This window comes from Symphodus melops (assembly GCF_947650265.1).
Source record: "Symphodus melops genome assembly, chromosome: 12".
NCBI classification, from domain to species: domain Eukaryota; kingdom Metazoa; phylum Chordata; class Actinopteri; order Labriformes; family Labridae; genus Symphodus; species Symphodus melops.
In genome coordinates this window covers 19,032,415-19,058,610 of record NC_136702.1, presented here as the reverse complement: position 1 = coordinate 19,058,610, position 26,196 = coordinate 19,032,415, and the positions used below count along the sequence as shown (strand labels likewise).

Below are 26,196 nucleotides of genomic sequence, written 5' to 3'. Positions count from 1 at the left end.
GGAAGCACTGAGTGATTTATCCATTCACAGTAACATGCAGATGGAATAAAGAGGAGGAAGAAGGAAACACTCGAAGGACAGGGGGGGAACCAAGGTGAAACAGGGGGACTCATTTCCCATGGCCCCCTTGGTGGTTACTGTCTTCTGTGTGTGTGGCGATGACACTCATTCTGACACCTCTCCTCTTGAGAGGCGGCCCCCTTCAGGTCCCCTAATAGTGAAAGAGAGCCTCCATTCCAGTCGTGTTGTGTACTTGTATTGTAATATTAGGAATTGAATTTGCATGTGTTAGTCAGTGGTGCGTTTGAGGGTGTGTTTAGGAAACTGTACGTATTCATTAACATGTATACATATTTATGTCATCTGCCTGTGCTGCGTCGTGTTTCTGAGTGTTTCTTTGTGTGTCTGAAGAGAGTCAGCCCTGCTCTCAAAAAACAAAGACATAATAGTAGTGAGAGAGAGTGTGTGTGTGTGTGTGTGTGTGTGTGTGTGTGTGTGTGTGCGTGTGTGTGTGTGTGTGTGTAAGTGTAATAAATCTTTCTTGTCATCTTCTACTTGACCCCCCACCAAGCAGCAGATCCATTCCCTCCTCCTCTTGCTTCCTCCAGACCTCCACACCCAGAACCCTTCCTTTTGGGTGTGTTAGATGTCCTGTGGAGCCCCTCCCCTTCCCGCCTCTCTCCCGTCACCCGTGTCAGAGTGCCATCAGATTACTTTGTGTTAAAAACATTAACTAGTTCTTAGGAGATTAGGAGAAATAAAACAGAATTCTAAAGAACAGACACACATTATGATAACTTCTGCATGACATCAGTGTGACTTGTGCTATAACACTTTACTTCAAGGGACACATCGAGACAATTAGCTTGCTTCTTTGAACCGTGCGTAAAAGATGCATAATTGGCTCTTAATTATTCATTAAAGAGAAATCAGCATCGTTAGAAAAATGTGCTACAGATAGCAACGTGTCATCCAACTTTCCAGCTGCTATGCACAAAAAAAACAAAAAAAATTCAAACAAGATCCAACAGCTTCATGAAAGTGAGAAGCAAGTCAAATTGCATGCATTGCATTTGTTCATCCACCAAAATCCATTTAGATCGAGAGGTGTTGTTTTTTTAGGGCAAATATTGTGATGCACTTAAAATGACATTAATTCATTAGAAAGCCCTGAATTAATGAGTTAAAATGTTTTAATCAATTCCCACCCATACTTTACACACACAATATTCACCTTTTATCTGTACAGATTAAAATAACAACAATGAAAATATAAAGAAATGTACACATGAAAAGTCATTAAAAGGAATGAAGACGATTGCATTATCATTTGATATGAATCACTGGGTAACTATCTGTAATGATAAAAAAAGCAGTGCAGACTGTATCCTGTTTCATAGTTAAGAAACAGATATATTGCGACAACCCACGCCAAAGAGCGGCTTCAGATTACGCTGGTGGAGCCTTCGTAGAAGCACACTTATTAACTTGGAGATAGTGAGTGATTTGGGAGTTGCTGAATGAACAGAGCAGCTGGATAAAGTAAGGGATTACTGAGAACTGGCTGAGCCTGAATACAGTGAGAGCATCTGACTGAGAGACAGAGCCAAGGAAATATTCAAGAAACGAGAAAGAAGACAAAGATCCGGGGGGGGTGGGGGGAGAGTAAAGTGGTCCGCTTCTGAAAACGTAAAAGCATCAATACTGAAGCCAAAAAAGAAAGAAAGAAAAAAAAAGGCTTTTAAGGTGGAGTCTCTTATCTTTCTGCCATTATCTACCTCTCCTTTCTTCTCTACTCTTGAGACAAAGAGGAAACATGCAACGCTTTGATGTTGCTCTCAGCTTTTTCCAACAAGCTATTGACTGGGGATGCCCTGAGAAGTGCAAGTCACAGCAGTCGTCTCCATAAATACATACACCCACCTATATCTGGGTGAATGTATATTGAAAGCCTTTATAAGTGTTTATCATCATTTCTGTAGTAGTACTCTATGTCTCATAGTAATATGAAGATCTACTGAATGATATCTTATGCATTAATATACACACTGTACACACTTAGATTTTCCTTTTTTGGTCATTTTCTGCACGTTTACTAGTTAAACTGTGTTTTGCATAACCTGCAAGGTGTTTGTAGTAGGTACCTTTTATATCCGGTAGCAGGGCATGCAAAAGGCCATTCACACTTGAGCCAACAACCCGGCTTTGTGTGTGCAAAGGTTTGTGCAAACCTTCGACAAGCCTTGTAAGAGGCATCCGTTGAATAGCAGCCGAGATGAAAAGCATCTCTTTCTACTCCTAAAGAAAAGAGATACAGCAGAGCGAAGAACACTCTCTGCTTCTCACACATACACACAATAACGTACAAGCTGAAGTGTGAATGCTCTTTCCCTGCTGCTGGAAAGAGCAGTGAAAAGTAGTGTCAAGTGTGTGAAGAATGGATGGAAGAGCTTAAAAGTGGCTATGTGTAGAAAGAGGCAGCCCAAAATAAATATGCTCTAAGTCAGTGAGGGCCAAGAGTGATGATAATGAAGCGTGCAGGCCGGCTTTCACGGGATGCGTGTGTTCTCATTCTCACAGCTGGTATCCAACTCTGTGTGCTCGATATTATCCTCAAAATCATGAAGACGTAAATATAAGTGCAGTACATGTGAAGTGTAACTCCTGCAGATTCAGTGCACGCACACACACACACACACACACACACACACACACACACACACACACACACACACACACACACACACACACACACACACACACACACACACACACACACACACACACACACACACACACACACACACACACACACACACACACACACACACACACACACACACACACACACACACACACGAGTATGTACTGCGTGTGTACCTTCAGAGTTCTTAGCACCACAAGTTGGATTGTCCCCCTCGTGTTTCCCTCCTGTGACATAGAGCGACGAAGCGTCTCCATGGCAACGTGGTTGGAGCGTCCAAGCAGAGATTCTCCATTGACTGCAACCAGCTGGTCGTTGACACACAGACGCCCATCCTGTAGAACACACACACATCAGTTGTATTCAGACATCTTGTGCATGATAAGCGGCTGGATAAGAGTCAGAAGTATTTGTATTTATGTCTCTTGTTAGATAAAACTCTTGTAACGTTGTGTCGAAATGTGACTCAAAGAAGTAAAGGGCAGAAAATCTAAAACTTGACTGATCCAAGAGACGTCGTTGTCTTCGACTTTCTGACTTTCTTTAGCTGCACAGACGCACATACAGAACGTGCTATCAGCTCCATCTGTGCGTGTGTGTGTGTGTGTGTGTGTGGTGGGGGGTGGGCATGAGGGCATTTGTCTGACAGTCTGCCTCTCTGCTGTCTACAGCAGGTCAAGTTGTCCTGGTGAGTAGGATGTCAGAGGTTAAGTGAACAGGAGCATGTGGCAGCTGAGGAGGCACAGGTGGCCTCACATCACTGAATCGTTGGCGAGTTAGCCATGTTTGTTAGTGAAGCTCATTGGGGTTATGTTTCCAAATCCTATGTCACCTTGTACGCAGCCCCTCCATGTATAATGGATTTGATGAAGATTCCCAGGTCCTCTCCCGTCTCCCTCGACTTGTTTCCTTTGAGGCTAATGCCGAGCCCGGCAGAGCCGCTGTCGTTAAGGGGTACCTCGAATGTTAGCTGCTCCTTCCCGTTCTCCGAAACAAAGCCTGGAACACGGGACACCTCGTCCCTCTGAAAGTGAGAGAGTAAAAAAAAGAGTAATGGAAGCGGGAGAGACGCAAAATGGGGGAAGAGCAGAGGGTGGGAAGAGTGTGAGGAGAGACAGGGGTCAGCTCATTGGGCATGAATAGTCTCCTGAAGCTAAACTAAAAGCTTTTCCATTTGAGAGAAACCATCACAAGGAGCTTTTCAGACTAAATTTCTCTGTAGGTAAAAAAAAATGTGGCTATTTTATCTAGTTAGTCTATTTCCAAAGAAGGAAAAAAAATATGAGTAAAAAAGCCATTTGGACCCACTGCTTTTATGTGGGTTTTTTTTTCTTCTCTCAGTTCAGCAATAGCAATAAAATGACCTGTTCATTTTCAGGAGGTAATTGGAGTATACTGCAAGCACAGAGAGGCAGAGAGACACAAGTAGAGAGAGCTGGGGGGAAATGGACTCAGAAGAACAATTGTAGAAGTGAGAAACAAGAACAAAACATGAACGACTCTATATGTCACATGATGTCTCTGTAAAATGACTATTAGAAAGCCACAGGGAGGGACAGTGAAAAACAAGTCTGAGGAAAAGTTAGTGAGAAAGACAGCAAGTGGATCCCACAGGTGTCTTTTCATAAAGTGTGTGTTTTCAAGCTTTGATGGGTTCAAGTGAAAGGCAGCACTGCTTTAAAACACTACAATTATCTGTCTTTGAAAAGCAACAGTACTCAACTCAAATCATCCTTTCTATCACAAGTATAAAAAAAACCCTGAAGCTTATTCTCCAGACCCATGGACTCTTCTTAAGTCACATTTAAATATCACTAAAAGTTAGTTTATTAGATAAAGAAAACTGATTTTAAAGTCAAACAAGAAAAAGAGTTTCTAAAGGCCCTGACACACAAATGTGAGCGGCAGTCAACATAGTTTTTGCGCTTTGTCCGGCTCTGGCACTACCCGTCAACCTCTCTTTGGCCGATTGGACATGTTTAGACTGCGACGATGGTCTGTGAGAGGAATCTCTCTGATTGGCTGTTCGGAGGTTTCATTTATCTCCAGCTCTTGACTCATGTTCAGGAAAGCTCCTCGAGCCTGCTGCTGCAGGATCACGCTCTCAGCGGTTTAGTGCTGTTTCTCTTCATGTGTTCCCGCCTTTTTGTTTTTCCCACTTAAAGACCAAAAACTGACAACAGTGCCTTTTTCTACTTTTTAATTTGTTACTTGTTATTCTTCTTCTCTTTACACCTCGATTAAAACAGCTTCACACGCTGGGCCGTAGACATCATGTAAACACAGCTCCAACAACAACTCAGCCAGCGGGACTCGAGCTTCTCACTCACTGACGACGATCATGACATTTACAGAGGGTACATTTGAGTTTAATTTGATGTGGCCAAACTTTGCAATGCTGATACTTTTGCACACTGGGTGTTTATCACATTATAGATATATTTTATTTGTAATTGTATGACATACATCCAACATAGATCCTGATGTTTGTTATCCTCAGAATATCAGCTAAACAAAGGAGGTTGAGCGTTGCACTTTTTTTCTGATATTTCTTTCTTTCTTTCTTCCTGCTTGTTCAGTCAAAAATGAAAATAAGAAAGAGATTGTATGTTGAATGGCATGTTCCAAAGATTTAATAAAAATATTGAAACTAATAAGGACAGTGCTGACTGCCCTCTGCAGGTTATATACTGACTATTTGTGAGTGTGCGTGATATGGTAGGGAGTTTAACAACATTTAAAGGAGTGCTTGAAAAGTAAAATAACTTGTGTCCTATTTGACCTATTTATCTATTGCACCACATGTCACACCTGACCATTCACACACTGATGGAAGAGGTTTACACACACATTCATACGTGGCAGACGAAGCAGTGGGAGCAATTCAGGGTTAAGTATCTTGCCCAAGGACACATGGTACATGTAGCTGCAGGAGCTGGGGATCAAACCCTCAACCCGTTTCTAAGGGTACTTGATATATTAATTTAGCATGTCAAAAATTCCATGACTCCACTGTTGTTTCCCCTTACAATCAAGATGCTGGAACAAATAACCACATGTTTATTTACATTACTTGTGTGTGTGTGTGTGTGTGTGTGTGTGTGTGTGTGTGTTTATTTGCCTGAAATGAATGAGTAATTGAATTTGCTCATAATGTGCATGTGCACATCTTTATTCTGCCTGGGCTTGTTTATGTATTTGCATGATTTCTGTGTGTTTTTGTTTGCGTCTGTGTTTGTGTGTGTGTGTGTGTGTGTGTGTGTGTGTGTGTGTTGGGGTGTGTTTGCGAGGGTCAGCAGTGTCAGGTTTAGACAGTGTTTGTCTGTGGGGATTGTAGGTTTAACAGCGTTAAGCCGACACAAAGTCCTCTACTCTGCAGAAAACTGTTTTCCCTGCTGGAAAAAACCCTCTCATCAGACTGACTGTCCGGACCTGATAGGAAGCTCCACGACCTTCCAAAGAACTTCAAAACACCCAGAAGAGAAATGTTTACGACTTCATGTGCATAATTACATTGACAATGTATTACTCTCTGAGATTCTGTCCAAAGCAATGTTCATGATTTAGCAACTTTTCCGTTTTCCACCGCAGCTACATTCTTTATTTATCTGATTTAACTGCCCTGCTTTGTTTATTTACGACTTCCTTTTCTTGCACTCAGCACAGGACAGCACAAATGTCAGAATGGATTTAGAGAATCGGACGGATTTTGTTATACTGGAGAAAAAGTTTGCAGCAGCAGTTCTCAGCTTGGGGGTCAGGACCACCCACACGGCTGCGAGATGTTTTATGGAATCTGACAAAAATATGCAAATGTATGTAGAGTTGGTTATCTGGGTGATGAATTCAATTCCCCTCTAAAAACAATGAAGAAGCACCGCCTCTGGGCTTCCTCTCATAATTCACCAGACAAATAAGAGGCCCAGGAGGTTTGAGAAAAAAGGGTCATCATTTGGTGTCAAACTTGACTTTTCTGCATTCTTTTTTAAAACAAGCAGATTGTGAGTGCAAAGTGTGGAAATTGAGTGACTCAACTTTAAAACAGAAGTTAAACAAAGCCTCTATTTCCATGGACACACGCACACACACGCACACACACACACACACACACTGGAGCGGACAAGGGCACAAACAAATTTCAAGTGCATGCTGCATTTTCATGGAACATTTCTATTATCTCAGCCTCATTGCTATTATAGGTGGTTATGTCTGTGTGCAATACAATACAATACAATGGTGTGCGCTCGTGTGTGTTTTTCTGTTTGCCGCTGTGAAAGGCGTTCGTATTTTTTGCTGCAGGAACTCTATCAAAACCATCCAGTTATAGCAAAAAGCTGTTTGCATAGATGAACTCTCTCATGCCGGTCGTTTAACATTTAAATGGGTTGCCACGATGATGGATCAACAAGAGGACACGCTATTAAAAAAAAAAAAAAAGAAGAAGAAGGCCGCTCAGTGTCTGCCGCTGTGTGTAAAATACTGTGTGTGTCGTTTCATTAAAGGAGCCAGGGAACCAAAGTGTGCTGGAGAGAGAGAGATGGAGAGAGACGTTATGTTGAAATGAGCTGGAGCAGTCAACAAAAACACACAAAGGCATAAAATAAGTTGTTTAATTCATCCCTGAAGCCCAGACAAACTGTAAAAGCAGAAAAGAGATCAAATGTAAAAATCAGGGAGGGGATAACACGGGTGATGATCATCAGTTTTTGTTGTGTAAATAATGTTAGAGATGTTCTTTAATATTGCTGCTATTAACTTTATTGTCATTATACTATAGTACCGCTGCTTTAAAAAAAAACATGGTCCTTTAATGGTGAGCTGCCTGCATGTCCTTCCAACCAAAGTAAGTGTGTGTGTGTGTGTGTGTGTATGTATGTGTGTGTGCGTGTGTGTGTGTGTGTATGTGTGTGTGCGTGTGCGTGTGTGTGTGGACAGTGGAAACGACTGCCAGAGGACCAATTTTACTGAGCCAAACAACAGAAGTCGATGTGATTAAACGTGACGGTACGCGTGGGAGCAAACATACGAAGACACAACTGAGGTATGTACCAGTGAGGAAACGAGGGAAGAAAAAAAAAAAAAACGGACAATATGGGCCTGTGCTTTTTAAATTATGAAAATAAAAATCCCATCTCTGACCATGCTAGATCGGCCCCTGTTGTCCGATCTCTTCCATCTCCTCCCAGTGTCTCTTGATGGTCAGTGAAAAGGTTGTAGAGGGAGACACGGACCACAATCCCAGACCCACTGAGGTGGCTTTAAAACTCTACTGCGGAAAATAGAGGCTGAGGAATCAGTTGACAAAGGAACACAAATATAAAAGTGTATATTCTGCCTTCTAGATATTACGTTAACACTCAAGGTTAATAAAAGGACAAACAGCCACTTTTTTGTGATCAGTAAGGTATCATATATTTACTATCGTCTCAGAATGAAGCATCTTGATACTAATAGAATAGACTGTCTTTATTGTCATACAATTGTACGACCAAATGTGGCTTCTCCTTAAAGTACTAAACTTGAAAACGAGATGGATCGTCTCAAGGGGCCATCCATCAAATAAACAGAATTTTCCACTAAACTCAACATCGGTCTCCATGTTGAAATGTTGTGTCCTGACAACACTACAATGAACAATCTTTCCTGGAGAGGAATATTAAAGACCTTAACAAGCAGGGCATTACAGCCCGCAAGTTCACAGAACCCCACAGCAGACGATGGCCGTGCAGGGTTCATTTTCCAAGGCTACAAGTGGTCATGGGCGGTCACTTTGTAATACGGAGGTCATGGCGTGCGCTGGGCAGCCTTCTGTTCATGTGTCAAAGCTCCCCACATGAACACAGACTCGTTCCTTGGCAACAGTATGCATCTTACTGTTTCCTCGACACCGCTGAAAACCTTAAAGGGGATCTTTCAGTGAGGACGTTTTGATCAAATCCAAGTGTGACTGCTGAGTGGGTGTGGTAATAACGGATTATGGGAGCAGGATGGAAATGTTTGAAAGGGCATGTGCAGAAGAAGCACGCGGGCACAGGCTCATAAAACATACACTAGTTTAAACTTGGCTTGACAAAACAATCATTTTTTTCTTATTTATGCGATACTGATACAGGAAGTGAATTACCCCGAGTTCTTTTTGACTCTACACCCACCATGTTTCAAATAACGCCGGCCAAGAGCTAAAAAAATGTTACATACAGACACAGTCTTGGCAATATTGTATACTTAATGTTTAAATCATGCATGTATCACTCCTAAATGTACGTCTCTCTCTTTACGGCAGACTTTTTTCCCCCTTCTACTTGCTGTCAAAGCAAACAGGGATTTTACATTCAACAAAATGCATCAAATATAAGAGAAACAACTGGTCTGTAAGGAAGCTAGAGAAGCTGGTCTGTAGATATCAATACCTTTTACTAATGTTCGGATGACTGCTGTGAGAAAGTGATAAGAGGCCAACTCTTTAACATGAAACACGCTGTCGGAGATTTCTATGGATCTATTTTTTTGTCAAGTGAGCTGTTCCTAATTATTCTCAACCAAACAAAGGTTTTGTTGGTAAGAGTAACACATCTTGGTAAAACAATCCAAATGGTGTTCTGTTGGCCTGAACGCACAACTGAAGTGTATTTGTGTGAGTGTGAGTGTGTTTGACACTCGTGTGCTGAGGGCTTAAAGACACAGCAGCCAATTTAGATGATCGGCTGACGGAGGAGCTGATAAACCCTCAATAAACAGAGGAGATGAGAGAGAGAGAGAGAGAGAGAGAGAGAGAGAGAGAGAGAGAGAGAGAGAAAGAGAGAGAGAGAGCGAGAGAGAGAGAGAGAGAGAGAGAGAACAGAGAGAGAGAGGGAACAGAGACATGATACCCTTCTCAGCTGCTCTCCACTGGGATGATGGCAGCTCCTGCAGAGACACCAAGCTGCCAACGAGTAAGTGTGTGTGTGTGTGTGTGTGTGTGTGTTATATAGGTCTCTGAGGGCAGAACAGATGGGGGATCTACTGTAGTGATTTTGTGAGGTCACATTGGTGACGATATCAGTGAGATGCAAAAGAAAAAGACAACAGACTGCCTTGCTGTGCGTGCGCGTGCACGTGCGCACACGCACACACACACACACACACACACTCACTCACACAGTGGCTGCAGCGGTGATGGATGAGGGATAATCAGAATGAAGAAAGTGTTCAATAAAGTTGTTTTGTTTTGAATGTGCTCTGTCACCAGCTGCCAACTGGTTACTGATTTAATGTGTCAGCGTGTGTGAGGAGCATCTGGCACTAAAGAGAAGGTTTCCTGTGCTAGAAAGAAAAAAAAAGACGGATACAAATCTGTCTTTTAGTTCATTGCATCCTGGTTGAAAAAAAGAAAACAGAGCTAAACAAATAGCTTGATGGAATCACACCTTAACCTTTCATCCGACCATGTGTACCAGCAGACAAAAACATGTTCAGAAACGGCTCCTCATCTGTGTTGTAATGGTGTATTCTATTCCACTTTAATATTTTTGAGTATTTAAGGAGAGCAAGATGGTGATAAATGAAACTATTAAATTACTGCTGTGCTTTGAGTCTTTTTTTTTGGTCATCTAGTTTACTCCTGTGTTTAACCATTATTACCGCTGTGTTGAAAGGTATAAAAACGTAACATGATTAAGTTGTTCCCAAATGTCCCCTTCAGAGGGAGGAATATGCATCACTGAACTCTAATCTCAGTTCGAGAAATACAAATTCAAATGTCTTTATGTGACATCACTGTTCATTTGAAAGCCTAACATAGTTCAGTATGCAACTACATTTGATGACAGTATAATTAAATAAGATTTGAAGTGGAAATTAAAAGCTTCCTGTTCTACAGTGTAAACGTCTTTATTCTACTGAGGAGTGTATTATTCAATATTAAATCAATCATTCTAAAATGCCTTGATGACATCAGGCTATGGGCGTCTTCACATTAGGCCCGATTGTTTGGTTGCGTGCCCGAGCACAATTGCTCCCTCCTCCACCCTCATCGCCCCGTACACACGTAGAAGTGTGTACACAGTCCCATACAGCAGGTGGCAGTATGCACGCAGTTGGTTTGCAAATTCACCAAAAAGCAGAAAAATGCAGCATGGCTGAGTCCATTCTGTTAACTGTGGGTGTTTTTGTTATTTCTGAGACACCAACTACAAACCTCTACCTACACACAGATCTACCGTGCCGCTCCGAGGATGGAAATGGGCACCTGTGACGCGGACAAAGCGGCTTAGAAACTAGAGCAGCTGTTTAGAAGTACGTAGATGGCGGTTTACTTCCTTGTCTAAGCACTGACGCGTTCAAATGTCCCGTGGACTGTACTCAAGTTCACATGTAGCGTGCCTGAGACCACCTCCTCAAGTAGACTAGGGGACAATACTGGAGTATGGTACGTTTGTTTTCACACTGCTAAAATGCACCGAACGTTGGGATCAAGCGTTCCTGGATCTGTGACTGGGTCCCTCGTGTAAAAGCACCCTGAGAGAAGTCTGAACAGGCTTCTGGGATTGGGACGCTAGAGCTCACTCTCCATCCTCCCTGAAGTGTTGTGGGGCTAACTGGGAAAAGCACCAGTAATAAGACACACCCAGTTGGTAACCCCTATAGTTTTCAAACAGGTAGTATAATGGTTGTCACCATCTGACTGCTTCACGTGAACAGGGTGTGGTGCTGCTGAAGGTGGCAAGGCTTCTTTAGGTTGCAGTAAGAGGCATGTGGAAGGATGTGTAACTTAACGGTAGGGCATAGATCGGTTGAAGGGTTTTTTCACTGAGTCTTTATCCTTTCATTAGGGCACAAGTTTCTTTTGTCTTATTTTAAATTGGACGCCAAACATAGTCCAGTGTGCAACTAAATTTGAAGTGTAAATGGAAAACTGTTCAAATTCTACTGTGCATAATTCTTTATTGTACTGAAGTATGTGTATTATTTTGTATGACGTACTTAAATTCTACAAAGCCTAATGTCCTCAGGCAAAAGAGTATATGGATGGAAACTATCTGCTTCAGCTCACTCAGGTGTTTTTTATATCTGTGTTTATTGTAGAGTATCCCTTATTAAATAAATCACTAAAGAGAAAACACCTAAAGAAGACTTTTTTTTTTTTTAATTATTAAAAAGATTTGTGAGGTGGGAGACATCTCATCCTGGGCCTAGCAACTCAATAAAAAAATACTGATAACAAAATGCTTATTTCTAGATTCTGGATTTGTTTTGTTAGATTACAGAACACATTTTAAGAGTTTGTGTTTTTTTTTTTTTTTTTCTTGAAAAGAAATGGCGATGGCGACAGAGAGGTGTGAAATGTCTGGAAGCAGAAAAAAAGAGCATCTTTGTTTCAAACTTTAGTTTCAAGGCACAAGCCAACTCAGCAGGCGTATGCTTGTCCATGTGTGAAGAAAATGACTGAAAAAAAATTTCTTTTATGTTGTATGTGTGAAGAGATTGTGAGCACGTTTGTGCAAAATTCCTTTACAGAGAGCCAACACAGCAGGTGGATGTATGCTTGTTATATTGTGGAATTTGAATATGATCGTATGTCTCAAAAAACTTTGACATAGTGTGTGTGTGTGTGTGTGTGTGTGTGTGTGTGTTCAGAGAGGTGGTGTAATGTCTTTGTTCTACAGCGAGCGCTGATATTAGCAGACAACACCAGATGGTGGGCTGAAATGAGACAACGGAAGAGGGGGGAGGAGAAGGTAGACAAGATCCTTCCATCATTTCATCATCATCCTTCTTCTGTTTCCTCTCTGTTAACACAAACAAGCTGCGGCAAGTCTTTGAATCACATTATGAAATATGAATATATTTTCAGATACGGGAGCCATAACACTGTACATAATGTTGTCTATGGGGGGAAAAAAAAACTCTTGAGATTAGATCAGCGATAACCTCGTATGTAAGCATCCTATGAACATCAACAGATGAAGACACCTTTTCTGCTTTGGTGAAGGTAAACCTCTGTGTCTTGGTGAAGAAACCTTTTGCATAGAAAGGTGGTAAAGAAAGTAAGTGTTTATTGTAGTCAAGCCCAGATTTAAAGAACTCGAGCACTGATGCATCGAGCATTGCAGGATACTGCCTGTGGATTCAGAAGATGGAGAGAAGAACTGCGACTTTTTCCACTGATATGAACTGTGTTTTTGTTTCTAGGCCCTAATGTGCACGCTCCTTCGCGTACCTTCTTCTTCAGCCACATTGTGTTTCGGGACGGTGCGCTAATTGCAGTCATATCACTGGAAATGTGCTATTCGGATTAATGATGGGTAGGTTGTGAGTGATCCCTACACATGCAGCTTAAAAGATCGTGCCTCCCAAATTAAAGCGAGGGTTTGTTTTTAAGCACAGTCATGATTTAAATCTCCTGACATGCCGACAGGATCGTTTAGAAAGACTCTACTATTAATAAATGAAAAGTGTTTTCTACACAGAAAACATTCTGCAAAGGTCCCACACAGTCACTGATTCATGTAGTGAAATAGTTTGGAGTGAAATAAAAATCCTCTTCGTAAATCCTGAGCTTCATCAGAGCTGTGTTCATCATTTTATGTTTTAAAGAGTAAAGCTTATCAGCCCTCTCTGGAGAGTTTCTTCTGCCCTGTCAAATTATAACAGCTTTAAAACAGTTACTCTGACTCGAGCACTGTGGACTCGAGACTCAACTCGGGCTTGAGGTTTGGTGCCTCGACTACAACACTGCTATCAGTACATCATTCATTTTGACCTACTGCTGTTCATCCGCTTGATTTCAGGATGGCATGAAGTGCTGAGCTCCATCGGGACGCTTTATGTCCTGTGTTAAGATGTTAGGATCTGTCACTTCTAAAGTTATCAATACAAGTGAACAATAAGCTCATTGTAACCTTTCCAATATGGCTGCTGCTGCACATGTGCACACATGCAGCGTACCAACCAATAACGTGTCATTTTGATTCTGAGGAGGGTAAAACTTTGCTGCTGTGTTTTCCAAAGGAACAAAGAAGGTGCATGATTGAAAAAACGTTGTATAAAATAGCAAACATGTGCATCGCCTATCTGTGTGTCCGAAAGTTGGAGGGCTGTTTGATTTAAACCGTTTCATCTCAATCTAGCTATATAGACACACCAATGAAGGAAATATCTCTGTAGTGTGAAGTTTGGGGTGCAGGTTTCTAAAAAAGCAGCCAGAGGCCAAACAATTGTCCCGTTCCACTGAGCAATTTGAAGAACTGATGGGAAATGGAAATGTTGTCATTGGCAAAAATGGACAGAAAGATAGACTGTGTATGTGGGGAGAAAAAGAACTATTTCAAAATATATTGATACTTTGTTGTTACCACCCCAGAATATATAAAGGTGACCATCCATTTCATGAAGTGAGTGGAAGCACGCTCTGACAGTTCTGTGTGTACTGCTGCTTTGTTTGCTTCATTTCAATATTTGGAACAAATTAAAGTCCAAAAGGAAATAATCGAATCCCGAGATTTAACAGCAAACTAACAGCGTCATGAGTATAGGTAAACACACAGACACACAATGGTTAACTGGCAAAGAGGAAGCTGTGAAACTGTGATGAGCCTACGAACACTTGAAATAAATTCAGAGCTGTCCTCAACCCTTCACGCAGAGGTACATGTGACACAACTTCCTGGAAACGGTGAACCATTCAAGTTTGTGAGGTGTGATACTTCGACCAATCGTATCGCTTATACTAAAGTGTGAAAATTCCCACATGTGGTGAAATGTAATGTCCCTACAGTGTGTAAGGGACAGTATGAACTCCCTGCTGATAACACTGAGCATTTATTTATGTTGACTGAAAATGGTGAGAGCAGAAAAACAAACAACAACAAAGAGCATCACTGAGCTTGAATAAGACAGCTTCTGTTCCTTGTGACGCTCCATGAGAGAGAGAGAGAGAGATGAAGCATGTTTCACATTGTGTAACATAAACAAAGATGAAGCTAAGAAGAAGCCTACCTTTTAAACAAAGGTTTACAGTCACTTCTTCTGTTCATGCCAATAACTCAAGAGATGACGTGGTTTTCATCCATTAAAGTTAAAGTGTTTACGTTCATCATAAACTCAGTGTAAGTGTTTCTTCTCATTCTTCCCTTTGCTTTGTGGTTGGTCTGCAAGACAGTGAACCAGAATGTTCTCCACTCTGAGTGAAGAGATATCAGAAAAGAAACCTGGTATATTCTCATTTATTCATTTTTAAATTATCTATATTTATGTATATTGGTCTGCTGATACAATATTTATTCTTCTTTAAATATGTGCAAAAAAATACTTTAACACTTCACCTGGCTTCTGTAAAAGTTTGTTCATACTTTGCTCAATCCACAACTCTCTTTTGTTGTCCAAGTCATGAAGGTAGTGAATGACTGTAAATGTTAAGAGCTGATGCTGTTGGATTTTTGTGTCTAACAAAGAAGAACAAATAGAAGGGGGCGTTACCTTTTCTTCTGTGTTCACTGTGCTAAATTCGATAAGACAGGTGTTTTTATCAGTGTTTCTTTCTTCATCTCAGGTACAAAAAACGAGGAAAAAAGGAAAACACGCATACTGTGACGACTGAATAAAAACTTAGACCGAGGGAAAGTAGTCAGCTTTGGACTGTGACATTAACAACAAGACAAACTGAGAAGAATGAGCTCATTACATCATCACTGGATAACAAGCACCAACTTTACAGTATTTAATCTGAATCATTGTACACAGAGGAATGCTGTGGCACCGGCATGGCCATCTTTAAAAGCATTTCACTTAGGGTGGCTGATTTAATAACCGAGTTTGTTTGAACAAAAAAAAAAAAAAAAAGGAAATGAAAGAAAAGGGAGGAATATCTGAATGAGGGCAAAATTGGCCCTATTGGATTTAGAGTGTAGGTAGAAACCGCTGTATCTCGTCATATCACACACACACACATGTGCTCATATCCCCCGCCTCACTGTGACAGACTGTGTGTCATTGTGTTCTTAAAAACTGTTGGGACTGCTGGAGAAGCACCATCAACCTTTAATTCGACACTGAGGAAAAGAAAGTCAGAGGTGGAGAGAGAAAAGTCCATTAACAGAAGATCACAGAGAAGGTTAAGTGTAAGGTAGCTGAGAAAAGGAAACGCTTGAGATTTCCTCTCTTGGATGAAAGTCATTTAAAACAGAATTTACAAAAATGTTAAATGTTTGCATGTTTTTTTGTGACATCAATAAACAACAGAACACTAATAGGGTTCATTACTTCATTCCCTTCCTGTTTGCAGGCTTATAGCTTTCTCTGGGGTAATAGCATCACTCTCTCAGCACACACACAATCTTTCCAGTTTCATATATTAAAGTGAGCGAAGCGTGCCTATGAGGAACTGCAGCTTACCCGTGTAATTTATCAGTTCTCCCACTAAACTGCAATGAGGAGTCAATCCATCCACTTTGTTGCTGCTCATCCTTCATTTCTGGAGAGGTGGGCCTGAAGCCTCATCAGTCTGCTTCTACGCCAGCACATCTCTTCTTCTCTGCTTTTGAATTTCATTCATTTAAATTCAGCCACAGCAGCACAGACTGAATTCCTGCATTCTAAGAGTCAACCAAGCGATCTCCAACATCTCCACTTGAACAGCATTGCAGCTCTCTCCGGAGCAGGAAGTCCAAACTGAACAGTTCAGTTTCTCCTTCTGCACTACAGAACAAGTAACTCCAGAATAAAGATCAGAAATGAGTGATCACATACCATGAGCCATTTTAACATGGATGCTCTGAAGTCTGAAGTTTTTTTGTTTTTTTTTGATTGTATAATCAAACAAATGTCATGACGGTGAGGCTTCCTGATGACATCATGGCTAATTAGCCTGCTCTAGCATAAGCACGCTTCTATTGACTTCTGCATTTGCTCTACAGTCAAGTTGCTTATTTCATTCTTTCATTCGGTTCATCTATCATCTATACTGACGTGAGCGTTACCGCTACAGTCACAGCATCTCTTTACAGTGTGGGAGCTTTGATTTGGATGTAGCAAACATAAAATCAAGTAAATACAGGAAAGAGGGAGTCATGGTTAAACAGGCTAAATGAACAATGTAAGAAACGTAACACTCGACATCTTCAATAGTTTTTCTTTGTGTACACTTGGCCAAAGCTCCAAGTACTTTTTTTTAAAAAGAAATGTGCAATAAATGTTATTAAAAACTCAAAATACATTTCAGGGGAAACACACACACTCACAAACGCACACAAACACATACACAGCGGTGTCCTTGAATCTGTGGTTGTTGCAGCTCAAAAGAAACAATAGAGGAGGTTTCCTCTGGGAGACATTTCGCTGCTTTGTTTTTCTACTCCGAAGGACAAAACTCAGACTTTTCTTTTCCTAATGAGAACAGATGAGTGTGACTGATTGTGTGCATAAATAATACTGGTCCAAAGGGAGGTCAGTATCCTGACTGGCGTTCTTATTTGGACCCACACATGTGGTCAAGGATAATGGCGTTCACTCAGACATGAAAGGATGTAGAAAAGATGGCGGAGTATGAAAGCAAACGAGCTGACTTAACAAGTCATCGGGGTCAAATTAAGACACGTGTGGTTTTGTAAGTAAGAGCCGTGCTAAGTATGATGTTTATTGTGGTTCCTGTGAGCTAGTAAATATGTCAATCAAACTTGGGTTCAGCTTCTAAACCTGGAAGTGATTTGTCCTTCCACAGTATTTGGCTATATAATTGTCTCCTGAAGGATAGACGAGACATTAAAAATAAGCCACGGACAGAATAGCAGAGATAGCTATACGTTGCTATAGTGAGAATATTTGCCTTTACATCAATGCTACGTTTAGTTCAACAGAATCAAATTATCAACAAAAGAGTGGAGAACTACAAACTGGAAGTCTAATGTAGTCGTTTGATTATGTGCGTGGAGATCATAGCGGTCAAGTCCCTCCTCCTCCCATTGGCCTGAGCTGCATTCTCTGGATAATATCTCGCTGCGCTCTCACATCAACTCACTCCAAGTGGCTAAGGAAAAACAATCCAAGGGGCCTGGCAGGAGAAACATTCAGCTGTTTGCCTTCACACACAGCTCCTCTTGGAAATATCAGGTTATGTTCAGGAGTTTTCTGGAAGTTTGAAAGCCGGATGAAAATGCAACGGTAACATCTAGAAGTGTCAACACCTACTGTAGGCACAAGGGTTTTTTTGTTGCCTTGATCAGGGGAAGTTGAGGGAGAGTAACCAAGGGAGCTCTGAGGATTGTTCACTGTATAAAGGTATAACACAGTAGTAGAAGTGACACTTTGTCAAGATCAAAAGAGGACAACCATTCAGGTCTGACATGCCTCCATAGAAAACCTCAGGATGCCAAATAATACGAAATATTAACACTGAAGCATTTCTCTCAGACTGTGTGTGTGTGTGTGTGTGTGTGTGTGTGTGTGTGTGTGGAACCTGAGGAAACAGAAGTTGAAAAGAGAGGAAATGACACCAAGTAGAACAGGAACTCAAAGGGAAAATTAAAAAAAACAAAAACAATGAACATAAGTGTGATAAGAAGAGAGGCGACTAAACAAAGAGGTCCAACAGAGTAAAGGCAGTCCTATAATATAGGACAAAGTAAGACCGTTTTTGACCATATGAATGCATGCGTATCATCTTACATATTTCCATCAACTTCTTTGACTGTCCTGACTTTTATCTCCCTGTTTTCTGGGTTAGGGTTAGGGTTATAAAAGTCTTGAATAAGTTCATGTAATAAGCTGAACATCTGCATACTAGACACAATTACTAATACATGTATGAATTTGTCCGACAACTAGATGGAAAACTATGAAAGCGTTACAGATTTACCGGTCGGGTGTGAAGCAGATGGAAAAAAAAAAACATTTCCAGAATTCAGATTGAGTTTTTTTTTTTTTTTTTGAGTTTTTTTTTACAGCAAAATGCAACAAGCTAATCCAGAATCTCATCTGGGAACATGAAGAGAGATGAAGACAGTTTCTTGTGCTTTTCATAACAAAGCGGTACGAAAAAAATAAAACTTTACGCCGACCTTTTCAGTAGTGTTCAATTAGAAAGGATTATCTTGGTAAGATTAAGTGCAAAGTAGTTAATCATGCAGAGTAGGAATGAAGGAAAAAGCAGGTAAACTGAAAGAAGATGAAAAAAGGACGTTTTTATTGAGTAAAACAGGGTTGAAACAGGGCAGAAACAATGTGGCAGGGAAAGACTGGCACATCATGTATGTAATGTCAATGGAAAGCTTTACATTTCAATGATCACTGTGTTATTGTCCAATAGGCTGCGAGGCGGGCCTTCACATTGGATTAAACACTGCATAATTAGAGAGGTGGGGTTAAATGTGTGTGTGCCTGTCTTTCTGCCTGCCTTATTAGAAAGTCAGTCAAAAAAAAAAGTTGTTACTGGCCACAAAAAACTAGAAGATATTCGTTCTACTGGCTGACCATACAGCCATGTGATTGGTCCTTACCATCTCTCGCGGCAGGAACATCTCTTCCTGCCGTAGAACCACAAGACACACACTCTCTCCCTGACGCGTGCTGCGTAGCATACACACCAGCTCCTCCTGCCCCACGCCTGTGATGTCCACACCGTTGACCTACACAAACACACGCATTAAATTAAAGCACCACCACTCATCAGCAAAGCTCCATTGTTTGCCTTTATTGGATTCGATTCTATTCGTCCTTGTGCGAGCTTGGAAAAAACATCGACACAAGCAGATCAGATTTTTTAAGTCACTTTATGTTTGTGGTAACAGTCAGTATCTCTGTACCTCCAGTATACGGTCTCCAGACTGCAGGCGTCCATCTTTGACAGCGGCTCCACGTGGCAGTATGTTTTTAACTAGAATGGGACCGTGACCATGAACTGAAGAATCTCTGGTGACCACAGTGAAGCCGAGACCTTCTGAACCTAGACACACGAACAAAGACATAAGACGAGGAATGATGAAATGTGGATGGGGAGGTGAGGTCAGGTAGAATGTGTGAGAATATCTAACAGTTCTACGTCTACGTCAACACAGACCTCTTGTGTGGCCCTGGATCTTCTGCCTCTATGTTTGTCTTCCTCTGACTTTATAAAAGTCTAAATCTCCAATCCATCCCTGACCGTCACATAATACACTCCTCTCAACCACTTCTGAGAACTTCGACACAGTGTTGTTGACTCAGCTTCCAACTATACACTCTCGGGGTGATAATTTAAATCCTTCAGGATATTGTGTGTGTGTGTGGCTTTAAACCCTTTAGCTATAGCTAGTGCAACAGAATCGGCAGGTGTGAAGGCTTTAAGAATGGGTTCAGGTGTGGGGCAGAGAGGAGGAGAAGGTAAAAGAAGACAGAGTGTAACACGCTGGAAACAGGAAGCTAATGTAGTGGGGAAAGAAGTAATAAAGATCAGAAATCAGTAAAGCAACCTGTGCACCATTAAATGTGCATTAAAGCACTCGTGAACACTCGTGCATGGACACAAATGAGCAGACATGGACAGTGAGACTAGTTGTGTGGTTTATGGACCTCATTCAGTCTGGTCTCTTTAGCAGAGCCAAGTCAGCACTTTGATCCCGTATGAATTCATATCAGCAGAAAGGGACAGATCAATAAAGACTTAATAGAGCCTGAAGAGAGGGAATCAGGAAGATGAAGAGAGGAAGGACGAGAGGAAGCAGAGTCAGCCAGAGAACAGAGAAAGGAAGGAGGGCCGACAGCAGGAGAAATAAACCAGATTCATTCGACACATTCCGAAAATGACGACACATCAAAGAGTCGATAATGCTCACTAAAAACACTGAAGAGAGATGGGAGGAAAGTGGAATCAAAGGAGAGTCATTAAGAGGAACAAACTTTGTTCCTAAACAACTGTGCCAGTAAAAAACCTACAACACGCCAAAATAGTCACAACACGTCAAGCATCCTACAAGAAAACCGATTGGTTACTTAAGTCACCAAATGCATAGAGAAAAAAAAACACTATTTATTTTTGTAAGGAATGTATTTAAACGTTGAATATGTAATATGACTTATTTCACTTTAAAAATCTTCTGGCAGCTCGGTTGCATGTCAAAAGTTACAACCACCTTATGACAGCAAACGATTCAATTTGACCTTTGATGTTTTTATTGAGTTTCTGATGTGTAATGAGTTTCTGTCCTAACCTTAGATTAAAGCAACATGGAATTTAAACAGCGAAGTGAAGTACTCTCAGCTTCTTCCAATTTAAAAAAATTCAAAATAAAAGCCTCAAAATTGTCATTTTTTATATGTAAAATTATGGACGTTAATTGATGTTGATTAATATTTGAAATGTATTGATTAATCGCAACTGAAAACTTCAATGTTTTTCAGCCATGATAAATATTCATAGATTCAGAAAACCCTTCGACGACTCTGAATCTATTCAAATGACAGTCAGTCCTCCAGGTGTTCCTCACCTTTCTTGAGATCGATCCTCAGCCTGCGTCCTCCTCTCTTGTTGGTCACTAAGTTGGTGAGGGCAGGACTCTTTTTGAAAAGAGGGCTGTCACTCCTCCCTTTTGGTGTCTGGGGTACAGAAAGAGGAGCGTTCAAGCAATTCAAGCACTGTATGGACAAATGGAACAACATTTCAAACCCTCTGGACTGTTTTGATGAAATCCTTAATCATCAGAATCTATTTGAAAAACTGAATGAGGTTTCGGAAAACATTTCTTTAAATTTGTATTACTTTGTTATTGTGGGTGGTGTGTATGGAGATTATTGATGAATAATAATGTGTCTAAAACAAACACGACATGCTACATTCAAAAATTAAATTCTTTGAACGCCTTCAAGTTGTTGCAATGGGGAAGGTTTCAAAAGTTTAAATGCCTGAATGTCCTCTAAGACAAGGATGAACAGATTGGAGGGAGTAAGAGAGGACACAGAGCTGAATTGATTTAAGTAAGACATCTGTAAGGATTACTTTGTGACTCATCATTTTATATTTATATTTAAATACTCACTTTTGTCTAATAAGGCAACACTGCAGTGTCTACATTGTGTTTATGTTCATCTTTAAAACCTGGAACTTCTTTATCACCTCATTCAAACTTCATGAAGTATGATCTAAAACGAAGCAAAGTCCCGATGCAGGACAACTTACATTAGCTTCCACGACGGCAGCTTCATCTACCAATCGTGTGGAGGGATTCTCAGGGGGCTTGAAGGTGGGTTTGGCTTTGACAGGTGGGGGTGGCTCTTTGGTCTTGGCGACGCGGGGGCTGCTGTCAGAACCGGCACTGTTGCCAAACAGCTGACCAATCACACTCTTCTCATAGAGTTCTCTGTTAGAGGAGGGAACGACGTCCAAGCGGACGACAGGGGAACGCATTGCCTGACGGAACACTTCCTGGGCCCTGGATATGAGAGAGAGAGAGAGAGAGAGTGAGAGTGAGTGAGTGAGAGAGTGAGTGAGTGAGTGAGTGAGTGAGTGAGTGAGAGAGAGAGTGAGTGAGTGAGAGAGTGAGTGAGAGAGGTAAATTGAAAAGAAAAACTTTTGTTCAACAAGTGCGTTGAGTTTCAAGTTAAATATGTGCAGCACATATGGCATACTATTAAAGCTAATCATGCCATCTATCACAGTTAAAGGCAGTGTGTAGTTATTCATCTTTGACAAGCTGAGTAATCGTCAGAGGACTTAGAGCTCCATTAGGATTAATAACGTAACATCAAAAAGAAACACGGTATAAATCCAATTACAAATGACACATTCAAAGAGTTCAGATTAGTTCCTAACTATTATAAATGGGGGTGTTGGATTTTCAAAAGTGGAATACAGTGATGGATATCTTAGGTTCGTGTTTCTTTACTTTAGTGATGTAAAGTTAACGTCAATTCTAAGACTGACGCTCTTTTTTATTTCGTCATTATTAATCAATCTAATTTGTTCTGTTAATGTCAGAAATGATCGAACAGTCATTGATCTCAGTTTAACTTTACAACCATCAAAAACACAGAAGGACAAACAGACGTAACCGCAGGTCAAAGGTCACAGAGTGTTTAATGTAAGTTTGATACAATGAGTGTTGAAAATATTAAACTGTGACAGGACAGAGCAGGAGAAGCCAACACAGCGCCGTGACACCTGAACAGCTGGCCGTTATAATCACATGATCTATAAAGAGATCATTTTGCAAAGGATTAGTTTCTATCACATTATTCTAACTCGGTTAGAGGACCCGTTGTGTCAGGGGCGATCGCTGCACCCCATCATTCACCCGACATAACCAACAGAGAAAATCCACTTTATTTACATGTAACAGGATTAGGCTCCTATTATTTTCCTTCTTGATTATTATCAGAGGTATAATGATCATTATATTTCTGTTCTGTAGAGACTATGTTTACAAAGCAGTGTATGACAGATAAAAAAAAATTAAAACTTCAGTTATGTAAGTATCTTAAAGTTGTAATTCTAGAAGGTGAAATACAGAAATACAATATTGTGGGGAAGTTTCCATCCTTTACGTTTATTAAGCAAAGATGGAAACTAATTTTTGCAACATCATTTCGACTGTACGTCCTTTTATGAATATGGTCATTTAGGCCCCGCCTCAACCAAGCCCGTTTTTCTATGTGCCAGTGCCTGTTATCGGTTGTTTACCATTAGTAGAGAGCGTTTGCAAGAAGCAAATAGCCGGCTGGAGAACAAGCGCTCCGATAAGCGATAAGAGTGACCCCGTCTTTTTTGTGAGGCCGCTTCAAGTTAAAAATCGTGTAACTTTTCAGAAAGAGGCTGTTGGCGTCACTGTGCGCTCTTTTCCAAAATGATGATATTCCCTCTGGTTTGATCCACATCTGTTTTTTATTCTCAAATATTATTTTTTGCTTTTGGTATGAAAACTTTTTCTCTCAAACATTTTTTTTTCTCTCAGATCATTTCTTTTCTCGAATATAATAAAGACACAAATCTAACTCCATAGACAAGGGGGCTGCGTTTCTTTTGGAATGAGAGTTTCACGTAAATGTCACGTTAGCTTGCATGCTAACTTTCTAAAACCTCAGTTCATTGTTACTAAATGTAACAAACTCCTTCAGTCATTTCTTCTGAAATGGTGCAGAGGGTTTGTTTATTGGTAATACTGACCAATCTTTGCTCTTTTTTCTTCTACATACCAGTGATAATAAAAGTTTTATTCAGCAACCCACTCATATTATTCCACATTAATATTCAGAGCCAAATTCTCTGAGAGATGCACCAAGGTTGGTTTGGAAGTGAGCTTGAGTGTGTTTGCTTGGGGAAGCATGGTCATGTCAGACAGGATTTGCAAACTGAAAGCGTAAAACACGGTGCAGTCTAAGCAAATCTCTGTGTCCCACCTTCCTGAATGACACTTGTGGTGATTTTATATTGTGCTCGGACCACAATACAGAATAATTAAACTAGATGTGAAGCTGTGTGTGTGTGTGTGTGTGTGTGTGTGTGTGTGTGTGTGTGTGCTGATGTGTGTATGGGCGCCCATTGTGAGCAGATGATATCATTATTGTTCGTGGTTAGACAATGTGCAGAGACACATTTGTGTAAAAGAGATATTCTAATCAAGCAGGCTACCTCAACACGGCTGCCAAGCTACGACAATGGAGGTGAGTTAGTGTGTGTGTGTGTGTGTGTGTGTGTGTGTGTGTGTGTGTGTCACTCACAGGGATCAGCGGGCACTCTGTGGCCTACTTAGACATCTTTCCCTGGGACTACATCTCAATACACCTGCCATGAGCGAACAATACTGGCGCCTGGAGCGTACGTAAGATCGCATTCAAACGTGTCATTGTATGTTCATGACATCCAGACGTTTAAGAGCGGCTTGTTTGTGAAATATTGATATCATGTGTATGCGGGTCTGAGTTTTAACTAAATAATGTAAGGATTGAAAAGGCCCGTCTGTGTGTTTGTGAGTGAGTGAATGCACACTGGACTACCCACGTCTTTGAACAATGGGTGCAAACCCCTCTGGTGATAATCCATTTACCTCCAGTACAGCATAAAACAGCTCACGTATAATCTTATTACCACACTGGACACCGGACAAGGACTATTGTGCAAGACTGTACAGCCACTGCGTCGTGCTGTAATCATTATAACATTTGCATCAGCCCTGGTAATCTCTGCCGATTGTTTTTACAGGTGTGTCTTTTGTCATTGTAATGCTCTGTAATCACGTTACATACCCAAATACTCTCATATTAATGTCCTGCTTTGAGGTGCTTTGGGGAACTGTAAGCAAACTCTCCGAAGAAACATCTGGTCTCACATGAATGATGCGGAACGGGCAGAGGCACAAAAGGCCTGCGAGGTCTGACGGACGTGCGAGCACAACGCTTTTCCAAACATCTGCCAAGTGTCGTTTTCTGCTGTTCTCGGTGAAACGGCATTATAAGCCCTCCGACAATGGGAAGGAAACAAGACACATGAAGAAAGAAGAGTGTGCAAAGGCCAAGCAAGCTCCGACATCAAAAGGTTTCAGACCTTAGATGTATCTATGGACATACAATTAGGGCTCTTGTTCATCTTATGTTTTCCTTCTTGGTGGCGGTGTTGACCCATCTTATACGGGATAAAGACAGAAAACCGTGTTTCTATATTCTGCTGGTGAATGGGAATTCAAATATGAATCGAATACTAAGGAATTAATCATTCTTGCTATGGGGTGCTGATAGCTTATAGCGGTTATGTCACGCCCCCCCCTCCCATGTACGGAGGTCCTCATCGCAGCGGCCGTGGGTTCGATTCCGTCCTCGACCCTTTGCTGCGTCTCATCCTCCGCTCTCTCTCCACCAAACATTTCCTGTCTCTCTTCAGCTGTCCTATCCAAAACTTAACTTTGAATAGCATAAGAAATCTTGCTGCTTATGATCTCGTAGTAGTGCCATCACTCACTGTAATCAAACGCAGAATGTGTGAGAATTCCAGCACGCAGTTCTTAAACAGGCCCGTGTTTTCTGTTCTCTCATTTCCTTTGGATCTGCTTTTGTAAGCATTTTTTTTTTTCTTTTCCCGACCCTGTTGACCCACTGCTCGCAGCTTTTGCACTCACTGGCTGAAAGTCTTGTCCATGAGGTTGGTGCTGTTGATCCTCACGATGCACTCTTCCTCTTGAAACAAGCCCTCCTTTCTCGAGCGACTCTCCTCCTCCACGCCACGGATGTACAGACCGAGAGACCTGAAAGGAGATCGAGCGAGACGAGAGGTGGACTTTATTTCATTTCATTTGCACGAATGTATGCACACACAAGCACACTCAGTGATGTAAGACTTGACGTAAAAAAACAACAACGCGGAAGTAGCTGAGGAAGCAACACAGTCGGCTACACAACGCTAAAATGAAAATACTTTTATATCAATGCTGTGTCTAACGTCAACAAAAGAGCAGAGAATAATATACTGGTGAAAAGAAAACGTAATTCATCCATTTTTATCATGTGCACAGAGATCTTAGTGGCTGCGTGTATACATTCTATGCAGCGGTCACTCACTC

General features: G+C 41.2%; 1 protein-coding gene across 3 annotated transcripts in view; it reads right to left on the bottom strand.

Annotated features, from left to right (window-relative positions):
* LOC306832593 (partitioning defective 3 homolog B-like) overlaps positions 1-26,196 on the bottom strand; it is a 201,422-nt gene that overhangs the window by 108,437 nt on the left and 66,789 nt on the right. For all 3 annotated transcript variants that reach the window (XM_079357396.1, XM_079357397.1, XM_079357398.1), the window contains exons 7-13: positions 25,756-25,881; positions 21,828-22,080; positions 21,139-21,247; positions 19,480-19,619; positions 19,174-19,302; positions 3,537-3,728; positions 2,881-3,039 (exon numbers count right to left, since the gene is read on the bottom strand). In XM_079357396.1, coding sequence (XP_079213522.1) covers positions 2,881-3,039; positions 3,537-3,728; positions 19,174-19,302; positions 19,480-19,619; positions 21,139-21,247; positions 21,828-22,080; positions 25,756-25,881 — 1,108 coding nt within the window. The remainder of the gene's footprint in view (positions 1-2,880; positions 3,040-3,536; positions 3,729-19,173; positions 19,303-19,479; positions 19,620-21,138; positions 21,248-21,827; positions 22,081-25,755; positions 25,882-26,196) is intronic.